The sequence below is a fragment of the Myotis davidii genome, unplaced genomic scaffold (genome assembly GCF_000327345.1).
Source record: "Myotis davidii unplaced genomic scaffold, ASM32734v1 scaffold223, whole genome shotgun sequence".
In the NCBI taxonomy this organism is placed as follows: domain Eukaryota; kingdom Metazoa; phylum Chordata; class Mammalia; order Chiroptera; family Vespertilionidae; genus Myotis; species Myotis davidii.
Window position 1 is genome coordinate 2,664,725 of NW_006294609.1, and position 11,232 is coordinate 2,675,956.

The 11,232-nt window shown below is 44.0% G+C and overlaps 1 protein-coding gene across 2 annotated transcripts in view; it reads left to right on the forward strand.

Annotated features, from left to right (window-relative positions):
- VPS33A (VPS33A, CORVET/HOPS core subunit) overlaps window positions 1-11,232 on the forward strand; it is an 18,205-nt gene that overhangs the window by 1,043 nt on the left and 5,930 nt on the right. For both annotated transcript variants that reach the window (XM_006768893.2, XM_006768892.2), the window contains exons 2-10: window positions 1,183-1,248; window positions 1,696-1,823; window positions 2,715-2,901; window positions 5,364-5,480; window positions 6,629-6,803; window positions 7,855-8,048; window positions 9,127-9,253; window positions 10,108-10,175; window positions 11,053-11,190. In XM_006768893.2, coding sequence (XP_006768956.1) covers window positions 1,183-1,248; window positions 1,696-1,823; window positions 2,715-2,901; window positions 5,364-5,480; window positions 6,629-6,803; window positions 7,855-8,048; window positions 9,127-9,253; window positions 10,108-10,175; window positions 11,053-11,190 — 1,200 coding nt within the window. The remainder of the gene's footprint in view (window positions 1-1,182; window positions 1,249-1,695; window positions 1,824-2,714; window positions 2,902-5,363; window positions 5,481-6,628; window positions 6,804-7,854; window positions 8,049-9,126; window positions 9,254-10,107; window positions 10,176-11,052; window positions 11,191-11,232) is intronic.

An 11,232-nucleotide genomic window follows, 5' to 3' on the forward strand; every position in this document is an offset into this window, starting at 1 on the left:
TTGTCTCAATAAAAGCGTCAGTTACAAGGAAAAGAAACGATCCTCGAGTTCAGCAGTAGAAATGCTCCCAGGGCCACAGAGCAATGACCTGTGGGGCCGTGAAGGCCTAAGGTGAAGTCCTGACTCCCTTATGTTGCACTAGAGCCATGGTCGGCAAACTGCGGCTCGCGAGCCACATGCGGCTCTTTGGCCCCTTGAGTGTGGCTCTTCCTAAGCCTTAGGAGTACCCTAATGAAGTTAATAACAATGTACCTACCTATGTAGTTTAAGTTTAAAAAATTTGGCTCTCAAAAGAAATGTCAATTGTTGTACTGTTGATATTTGGCTCTGCTGACTAATGAGTTTGCCGACCACTGTGAGACCCGGTGCGCATTCGTGCAGGGGGCTTGGCCCTCCTGGCCCTGGGGACCCCCCTTGCTGGACCCCCTGGCCGGCACTCCTCGGCCACTCATCCTTCTGAAAGATCATTCCACCATCCGGTCTAATTACCATATTAGCTCTTTATAATATAGGATGCAAGGTCACTCTGTGGCCTTGAACATGTTACTTAAATTTTCTGAGCCTTTTCAACTCTCCTTCTGTCAAAATAAGATTTGTAATACCTACATCGAAGGTTTTAATTTTTATCTAATTGGATTATGATACTTATATATAAAATACTAGGTTGAACTGTTGCCACTGGCAGTTTTCATATGGTTTAATCCAGCAATAGCATGACACAGGTACACAGCACACTGCAGCTCCTTTCTGTTGAGGACAGTGATGGAGTCTTAACTTTCCTGTGACCACTAGTACCATCCCTTGCCTTTGCTGTTTTTCTTTAGACCTGCAGGTTATGAATGTGATCAGAGTCTGTTGAAATTTTGGCTCAGTGGATAGAGCATTGGCCTGTGGACTGAAGGGTCCTGGGTTCGATTCTGGTCAAGGGTATATTATGCCTGGATTGTGGGCTCCATCCCCAGTAGGGGGTGTGCAGGAGGCCATCCATCAATGATTCTCATCATTGATGCTTCTGTCTCTCTCCCTCTCCTATCCTCTCTGAAATCAATAAAAATACTTAAATTTTTTTTTAATTCAGAGTTTGAAGCAGAGAGTCCTACTATGTATGACTGCTATTTTCTGTTGATATTGTTGACATTCCTGATAGTAACCGTAATAAGAGAATGTTTCTTCCTCTTATAGGCAATAGTTTGGGATGAGTACCTCACAGGACCATTTGGCCTGATTGCACAGTATTCACTACTGAAGGTAAGTGAGCTATTCTGGCTTTGTTGAGGGATTAATAATTACGCATTTTTGAAATAAGAATGGAATTTCACATTTTCTCCTGAACAATTAGCTTATAAAGCTGTTTGGTCTTTGTAAACACAGATACTAATTCTTGGTTAACATTTTGTATACAGTGATCCTTTGGCCTGAGATGCTAAACTGATTCTAATTCTAGGGAATTTACTAGCATTGTATTATATGACCATTACCTGGTGTCTCTGACAGGTAATCATGTGAGAGTCATTTGAATTCAGATACAATAACAGTGACTTCATCCTGAAACTTGGTGCTTTATACATCTGGCTTTGGGGAATCTAAATTTGGATAATTAAGTACTAAGAGCATTTGGCTATGAGGGTAGGATGTCTGAGTCTGGATATGACAGGTAAAGACAAGTTTTTGTTAAACTTTTGTGTGTTTTCCTAGGAACATGAAGTGGAAAAAATGTTCACCCTTAAAGGAAGTCGTTTGCCTGCAGCCGATGTCAAAAATATTATTTTTTTTGTCAGACCCAGGCTAGAATTGATGGATATAATTGCTGAAAATGTGCTCAGGTATTTCTCAGAGCTTGTGTTTGATCCAAAAGAGGTCGGTCCTCCAGGTGGTCTTAATGTCCTGAGCTCCTCATTGCAACCCCACTCTCTTGCCTGTGCATTGGAAGGTGATCTTTTGAAAACGGGGACAGGCATGAAAGGATGGGGGGGGATGGGACACGTGAAGTTGTTCAAACAGTTTTGGGGGCAGGGTGTCATCGCATAACCCCATTCTTTTATAGGACAGCTAAATATTTGGACCTGCATTAGTATAAGGGACCCTAATTAAAAAGAACAAAAGAAAAACCTCTAATGGTTGTTTTTCAGTATACTAAATATAATGTTCCTGAATCTCATAAGCAGAATAAGTAAGAGCTGATTAAAATTTAATACAACATCTCTTTATAGAGGAAGTTGTCCCAGCCCAGTCTGCACTCTGGTACAATTGATTGGTGTGGCCCCTAAAACCTTAAAAGCAAATGGGCTATTTTGGGAAGTTCACTGTGAAGGAGAGTGCAGAGGGCAGTCAAGAATGATCTTTCATTTTAATGTAAGACCCTGTATCTGCATTGGTTTGGTTTAAAGAGCCATTTGTTTTCAGGAAGACACACATATCCTGTTTCAATAAACCTAAAAGCTTTAATGCCCCATAAATAGTTTGAGAGGATGCTAGAAAATGCATCACAAAGTTGTGTGGCAATGAATCAATGCTGCTTTCCTTTCAGGGGAAAATAAAAAAGAGCAACGGTAACAATTTGGGCCTGAAAGTCAATATTGGTATATTTATCTAGCCAACCTTTATTTAGTGCCTGCTGTGTACCAGACATAGGACCAGGCTCTGGGAATAATATAAATAAAATAGTTTGTGACTTCAAAGAGCTCATAAACTAACAAACGTTACCTCTTTTGCAGTGAAGACAGACGTGGCCCAGCAAGAGATTTCCACATTTTGTTTGTGCCACGACGCAGCCTATTGTGTGAACAGCGGCTGAAGGATCTGGGTGTTTTGGGCTCCTTTATTCACAGGGAGGAGTATAGCTTGGATCTCATTCCCTTCGATGGGGATCTCTTATCCATGGAGTCAGAGGGAGCCTTCAAAGTACGTTTGGTATTTTCTTTCTTAGTGTCAGACTTACACTTTTGCCAGATTTACGAGGATGACAGTGTCCAGGCTATTGTTTAACTTTCATTTCCTTGGTTACTGGAAGCTGAGCTTTTCCATAGGTATATTAATGTTTAAGATTTTTCCTTTTAGCAAATGGCAAATTGGGTTATAAAAGCTGCTAGTATCTTCTCCCAGTGTGAGGCTTGGCTTTTAACTTTAATTATAATACCTTTTTACCAGGTAGACATTTCCAGTGAAAAAATAGTTACATTTAAAAAAAGTGTTTTTATTGATTTTAGAGAGAGAGGAAGAGAAAGAGAAAGAAACGTCGATGTGAGAGAGGGACATCGATTGGTTGCCTCCTGTACATACCCTGACCTGGGATCAAGCCCACAACCTGGGTATATGCTCTGACCTCAAATTGGACCAGCAACTTTACAGCGCATCTGATGACACTCATCCAACTGAGCCATACTGTCCAGAGCTGGACTCTTTTTTTTTTTTCTTTCTCCAAATTTCAGACATAGAGAAAAGTTGAAAGAATTATAGAGGGAGTGCCCACATACCCATCACCTAGATCAGCGGCTCTCAACCTGTGGGTCACGACCCCTTTGGCGTTCAAGCGACCCTTTCACAGGGGTTGCCTAAGACCATCCTGCATATCAGATATTTACATTACGATTCATAACAGTAGCAACATTACAGTTATGAAGTAGCAACGAAAATAATTTTATGGTTGAGCCACAGCATGAGGAACTGTATTTTAAGGGCCAAAAGTTTGAGAACCACTGACCTAGATTCTGGAATTAACATTTTGCCGTATTTGCTTTGCCATTTATCTATAACGGTATGCTCATAATTAATTCACACGTGTAATTAATGCGAATTGGCAGCAGCTAGGAAACGTGTCTTGGCATGACAAAACCTGCCCAGAGGCACGAGCTCCTGTTTATTTAATCAGGGATTTGCAAAGAAGGGCAGAATTATTTACTGCTGAGAACTTTGAGCCCTGGGCTTTGTGTGTTCACTTAAGGATTCAGTTAAGAAAACAAGCATTTTGCCTGGATGGTAAAGCTAAGAGTTCTACCTAATGTTAAATTCAATCCTGATTTCTGATGAAGATGTGTTTTACTTACTTATGTGATTTTTTAAAATATGTTTGTATTGATTTTTAGAGAGAGGAAGGGAGAGGGTTAGAGAGATAGAAACATCGATGAGAGAGAAACATCCATCAGCTGCCTCCTGCACGCCCCCTATTGGGGATCAAGCCTGCAGGCTGGGCATATTCCTTGACCGGGAATCAAACTGGTGAATTCTTGGTTCATGAGGCAGTGCTCAACTGCTGAGCCACCCTGGCTGGGCTACTTATGTGACTGTTAAACTGCAAGCATAATTCAGCATTTCTCAGCATAAGGAGGCGCTCTGCAGCTTGCCATGCTTGCAGGCCGATGATCATCTCCATCATTCTACTGTACAAAACGTGGGGATTCCAGTTCTGCCCAGTTTAATGCTCACAATGTTTACGGCCGTTATTTGTTGTCGGTACATGTGAAAAGCTGCCTCATGTTTGTAAAACTGCAAAGTATTCTGTTGTGTGGTCATCTTTGGGGACTTTGGGGGTCAAAGAACGCTCACATTTGTGAGTACTAGCATGTGGCCCTCCCAGAATGTCCTACCCCAGTTTTTTTTTTAAAATATATTTTATTGATTTTTTTTACAGAGAGAAAGGGAGAGAGAGATAGAGAGTTAGAAACATCGATGAGAGAGAAACATCGATCAGCTGCCTCTTGCACAACTCCCACTGGGGATGTGCCCGCAACCCAGGCACATGCCCTTGACCGGAATCGAACCTGGGACCCTTCAGTCCGCAGGCCGACGCTCTATCCACTGAGCCAAACCGGTTTCGGCCTACCCCAGTTTATATTCACCCTGGTGAATGGGAGAACCCGTGTAAGCTTTTATTAATCAGTAATTTACTCATGAGCTGACAAACAGAGCTGGCATGCCTGGTGAAACCTTTTCTTGCAGAAGGTTCCGCCCCCCGGAGAATTGCTTCCACAGCTGTACCCTGAGAGCTGAGCTGTTGGCTCTGTGGCCTAGAGCAGTGGTCAGCAAACTGCGACTTGCGAGCCACATGCGGCTCTTTGGCTCCTTGAGTGTGGCTCTTCCACAAAATACTGACTTCTGCTCATGGGCCACGAAGTTTCAATCTCACTCTCCGTGCGCGCCCGCATGTGGTATTTTGTGGAAGAGCCACACTCAAGGGGCCAAAGAGCCGCATGTGGCTCACGAGCCGCAGTTTACTGACCACTGGCCTAGAGTGCTGAACAGCAGCTTTGTAAAAGGGACTTGGGTCCCATCTCCTGTTTCCCTGGCAAAGTGGAATCCCAGTGCCTGACAGGGGTGGGCACCCAGGTGATCGTGGCCTGACAGTGACCTTCCATTTCTCCCCGCAGGAGTGCTACCTGGAGAGCGACCAGACCAGCCTCTACCATGCGGCCAAGGGGCTGATGACCCTGCAGGCTCTGTACGGGACCATCCCCCAGATCTTCGGGAAAGGAGAGTGCGCCCGGGTGAGAAACGGCCGTGTTTCTGGTGGTGAAGGAAGGGCCCCTCGAACCCAAGAAGGGGGAAGGAGTGGGAAGCCATTTATAAACAAGTCCCACTAATCCTTTTATTTGGGAACTCGCCTACTTACTCATAACCCCCAGAGTGACATTCCGCATTCTGTAGACTTGCCCAAAGCAGCAAACAATTTGAGTTGCCCAGTGGGCACGTTGGCAGCTGAGGTCGAACAAAGTGCTGCTCTGCCCTCTTGTTTCAGCTCCTACTGCCCATAGTGCCCTTTCTGCCACTACGCGGGCCCACACGCTGCTTAACGCCACACTCTGTGCATCTTTGTGCTTCTTGTTGGTGATTTGCTGTTAAAGGGTCCGTGCGCGTAGTGAAAGGTTGTCTGGTGTCCGAGCACAGAAAGGTTGTGGTAAGCCTCCTGAGGAAACACGTTGGGCTTCATTCAGGTGTGAGTGAGGGGGCCTTGGGCTGTGAGCTCACTGTCAGTGAATCAACAATATGTCTTTTTTAAAAAATATGTTTTTATTGATGTCAGAGAGGAAGGGAGAGGGAGAAAGAGAGAGAAACATCAATGATGAAAGAGAATCATTGATCGGCTGCCTCCTGCAAGCCCCACACTGGGGATCAAGCCCGCAACTGGGCATATGCCCTGACTGGGAATCGAACCATGACCTCCTGCTTTATAGGTCGATGCTCAACCACTGAGCCATGCAGGTCAGGCTCAACAATATATCTTAAAGTGTCTTTAAACAGCAACACATTAAACAAGGTTACATGTTGACCAGTTGATGGAAATGTGACCAGAGCCCGCAGGAACCTCACCCCGTTTCCGCCAGGAGCCGTGGCTCAGTGCTCGCTAATCCCTGTTCACATGACTTTATAGAACACAGTTACCAGGAGTAACACAGATAGACTGTCCCTGATTTTGTGCCCCATTGAGAAATAGCGGTTGCCATTGGCCACAGTGTGAATGTTGGGACGGGTGGCCAGCAGTAAATGCTTTCTGTAGCTGCTAATTTCTTATCTATCGCACCATTCCACAGTTTTTCTCTTTTTTTACTTTTCTGATTGTCTTTCAGTTTTTAGCCAATTTTAAAATCGGCTCATTCTCAGGAGGGTTCCACCTGATCCAATATTTTATTTCCAGCAAGTGGCCAATATGATGATCAGGATGAAGAGAGAGTTCACAGGAAGCCAGAATTCCGTATTTCCTGTTTTTGATAATCTCTTACTGCTCGATCGAAATGTGGACTTGTTAACACCCCTTGCCACTCAGCTTACATATGAAGGACTCATTGATGAAATTTATGGTATTCAGAACAGTAAGTAAAGTGCCATCTATTTTTACTGATAGGTCAGTTTTTTGAAGGTGCTTTCTTTGCATATAACTCAGAATATTTGAAAATATAAAAATACTGCTTTTGACTTTTAGACACTAGAGGTAAACAGTGTCCAAGTGAACGGACTAACCAATGTGTAGTGTGAGGACTGTGCTTGTGCCCTGTGAGCAGAGGCCTGGGGTTAAATCAGGCGGCACTGCAGCCGTTCGGGAAGCTGGGAGAGGTGGCCTGGGGTGGGTTTGGAAAGAGGGAGAGAGTGTCGAGGGTGGTGCTGGTGAGGGGCAGGCAGCATCATCAAAGCAGGGAATGACAGGCGACCAGCTTGCTAAAGCAGAGAATGTAGCTGGGAACGTCACTCTAGGGCAGTAGTTCTCCACCTTCCTAATGCCGCGACCCTTTAATACAGTTCCTCATGTTGTGGTGACCCCCAACCATAAAATTATTTTCGTTGCTACTTCATAACTGTAATTTTGCTACTGTTATGAATTGTCATGTAAATATCTGATATGCAGGATGTATTTTCATTGTTACAAATTGAACATAATTAAAGCATAGTGATTAATCACAAAAACAATATGTAATTATATATGTGTTTTCCGATGGTCTTAGGCAACCCCTGTGAAAGGGTCGTTCGACCCCCAAAGGGGTCGCGACCCACAGGTTGAGAACCACTGCTCTAGGGGAAAGGCTGATATGGGCGGTTGAAGACACTGGAGGGAAGACGGAAGGCCTGCAAGAGTTTAGGCTTGACAGAATCTTAGGTCAAAGGTCACCAGCGTGCTTGTTTTCCGCCCACATGATGCTTGTTTCTGTCAGCATTTAAAATTGGAGGAAGTCTTGATAATAATCCTGACTGATTTACTTATGATCCGAGCCTGCTTTGATCATGGAAAAGTCAAAACCTCAGTGCTGTGCACCATTTTTCGGTAAAGGCGGCTTATGTGTCCTGATGGGAAAATCCTGCTCTGTGCCTGGGCTGTGAGGTTCTCCCAGGAAGTGCACACAGGCGCTTGTTCCCGTCCGTGCTGTCCAGGTTACGTGAAGTTGCCTCCGGAGAAATTCGCGCCCAAGAAACAGGGCGATGGCGGTAAGGATCTTCCCACGGAAGCCAAGAAGCTTCAGCTGAACTCTGCGGAGGAGCTGTACGCCGAGATCCGAGACAAGAACTTCAATGCCGTGGGCTCCGTGCTCAGCAAGAAAGCCAAGGTGATCTCGGCTGCGTTTGAGGTGAGCTGGTGTGGTTGTCACCTGCTGCTCTTGTCACAGGCCAGACCGCCCTTTTAACTTCTCCTCTAGGAGAAAGGTATTCTGTTAAGTTTTTTCCCCCTTTTTTGGGAGGGGCAGGCAGTGTTTGCAGTTTATAAGCTTTTGCCATAAATACTTGTTTTCCCTCCTTTTTTATTATTTCCTACCCCACTTAAGAAGAAGCCAGCTGTACTATAAATAAAAGATCCTCTGTAATAGAACTTGCAATTTGGGGTGAAAACTCCCCAGGTTGACCAACATGCTGGTGGCAGAGGCCCCTGCAGTCGTGGTGGGTGATAATGAGTGAAATCCCCAGCGGCGGGAGCTTTGAAATTGGCAGCTTCATTATCAGCTTCCTGTCGGCTCCTGCCTGGTCCCTGCTTCATTCTGGGTTCAGGTTGATTTTGAACCGTGACAATCAGTGTGATGTAGATGGAATACTTAGGCTTTAGAGACATGAATTTGGAGAACTTTTGAAAGCTAATTTTCCACTGAGGATGTATTTCCAGATTTCATCTTTCTTAGGAATTACATCCATTTAATTGATTTTTATGTTTCTGATGGTACTTTTGCTTTAAATGAGTCAATTTGACAAAAAAATATTTTCTCATCACTAAGCGAGGTTCACTTTGTTCAAGGACATTATTCAAAATTACTAGTAAGGCTCAGTGAGAAGGATGGCTCTTTCCTTCCCATTATAGAAGGAACTTGCTGTTTATGTTCTCCTCTTAACATAGTGCTTTTAGTGTGTTACTGCAAAATGTCTATGGTTTACCCAATACTGTCCCCCCACATATACCCAGATGCCCACAAAATACTGTTCCCAGCATGAACTGGCACCTAGGAAGAGAAAACACAGACATTTGCTTGGTACAGAAGCACTAGCACCGTGAACAGGCACGGTGAACGGACCTTTTCTGGTTTTCCATGTGATGTTGTAGCTGGGTTTGGCCCGATTCAATTGTATCCCATTCTTTTTGCCACATTAAACTAAACAAAACAAAGAACAGAGCTCCTGACAGTGAGTATCTTCCTTTCTCGGTGGTTCTGCCCATTTCAGGAGAGGCACAACGCCAAGACGGTGGGGGAGATCAAGCAGTTCGTCTCCCAGCTGCCCCACATGCAGGCCGCCAGAGGCTCACTGGCGAACCACACCTCAATCGCAGAGCTGATCAAAGATGTCACTAGTGAGTATCCAGGGATGAGGTTCGCCTGGGCTGCCTCACAGACCTACCCAGTGTCTGCCGGGTGGCCATGGGCACCAGCATGATTCTCAGGGTTAATTAAGCGAACACATGTTCACAGTTAAAAGTGCACCATTCGTGGTGAGCACGTTTCTTTTGATTATTAAAATAATGTAATCATCTGGTAAACTTTTTGGGATGCCAATAAGAGGGAGCAAAAGTTTTGCATAAGTTTGCCACCATAATATGAGGCAGTTAATTTTTTTACTCCAGTTTTTCTTCTTCTTCTGTTATTAAGGATTATTTAATTAGAGCAATGGGATGTTTCTGTTTCTGTTTTTGTTTTTCCCTTGAAAACTTTCCACAGAATTGGTCTACAGCATACAGTGAGTGTTTTGAAAGAGCTCAGAGGGTGTATATTAAACTAAAGACAAGCTTACTCTTTAAAACTCAGGCTGTAAAAGCTGCCTAGGAGATTGGTCAGTGCCCTGTATTATGAAGTACACTTTGAATCTTAGATACAGCACAGTGTTGGATAGAAATTGGGTGAAACTCGGTTGAATCTGATGATGCAATGCTCTGGGGAAATTAGCTTTCACTGATTCTGAGGCACCATTTTTGAGTTTTGAGGATAGCAAAGGGGTTGGGGGTCCACTCCATCTAGATGGAACTTAGGGATGCAGGGTCGTAGGGTTTCCTTGCTTTCAGAAGATTTTTGCCAGGAGCCTGTTTCAGCCTATGGCCTGCTTGCTTTTTGGCATATCTTGTTTCTTAATCATGCTCTGTTCATAAACGCATATCACTCAAAAGGACATTTATTTGATTTCTAAGTTGCAAATCTCTTAATTACATTTTAGCTTCTGAAGACTTCTTTGATAAGTTGACAGTGGAGCAGGAGTTTATGTCTGGAATAGACACCGATAAGGTTCGTGAACAATTAAACTAACAAATAATGATACTGTATCAAACATAAGGCCATAGCTAGAAAAGCAATGGCTTTGACTCCATTGTATTTTTAAGAGCAAATACAAAATGTGAAGCCCTAACCAGTTTGGCTCAGTGGATAGACCGTTGGCCTGCAGACTGAAAGGTCCCAAGTTTGATTCCGGTCAAGGGCATGTACCTTGGTTGCAGGCACATCCCCAGTAGGGGGAGTGCAGGAGGCAGCTAATTGATGTTTCTCTCTCATTGATGTTTCTAGCTCTCTATCCCTCTCCCCTCCTCTCTGTAAAAAATCAATAAAATATACTAAAAAAAAGCGCGAAAATACAGATTTTATCAGTAACAGGTATTTCACATCACTCTGTGGAGAGCACTTCCTGCGATGCACGGAGAGGTGAGGCCCAGGCCCCAAATCAGAGCTTTAAGGGCTATAATAGGCAAATTGAGATACTTGCTTGCAGAGAGAATTGGTCATATATTTCTTTACGTAGTCACCTCTTTAGTAAATTTAAAATGATTCATTTTATGAAAACTTACATCTTCTAAAAACATTCCTGTTACTGATAAATTGCCACTTTACTGGGATAGACTAAGTCACACATGCCTCTCAGGACATTGCCCATAGAGACAGATGAGCCCAGACAGGCATCTAGATTGTTGAATGTGTCCTCACTGGCCTTATGCTCCTGGTGACTGGGGTGTGTGTGCCAGGGGCTGGAGGGGGCTTAGGGAATGGGGGATTGGGGAGGGGGTCATTCTTCCACATATATCCTTTATTTGATTTTTAAAAATAATAGTATAAAGTTCTTGAGGTCCCCAAACCAGGTGATGGTATAGGTCTGTCTGTGCTTTGTTTCCAGGTCAATGGTTACATTGAGGACTGTATTGCCCAGAAGCATTCACTGATCAAGGTGTTAAGACTTGTTTGCCTCCAGTCGGTGTGCAATAGTGGACTCAAACAAAAGGTTCTGGATTATTACAAAAGAGAAATTCTCCAGGTCAGTGTGTGTGTGTGTGTGTGTGTGTGTATATATATATAT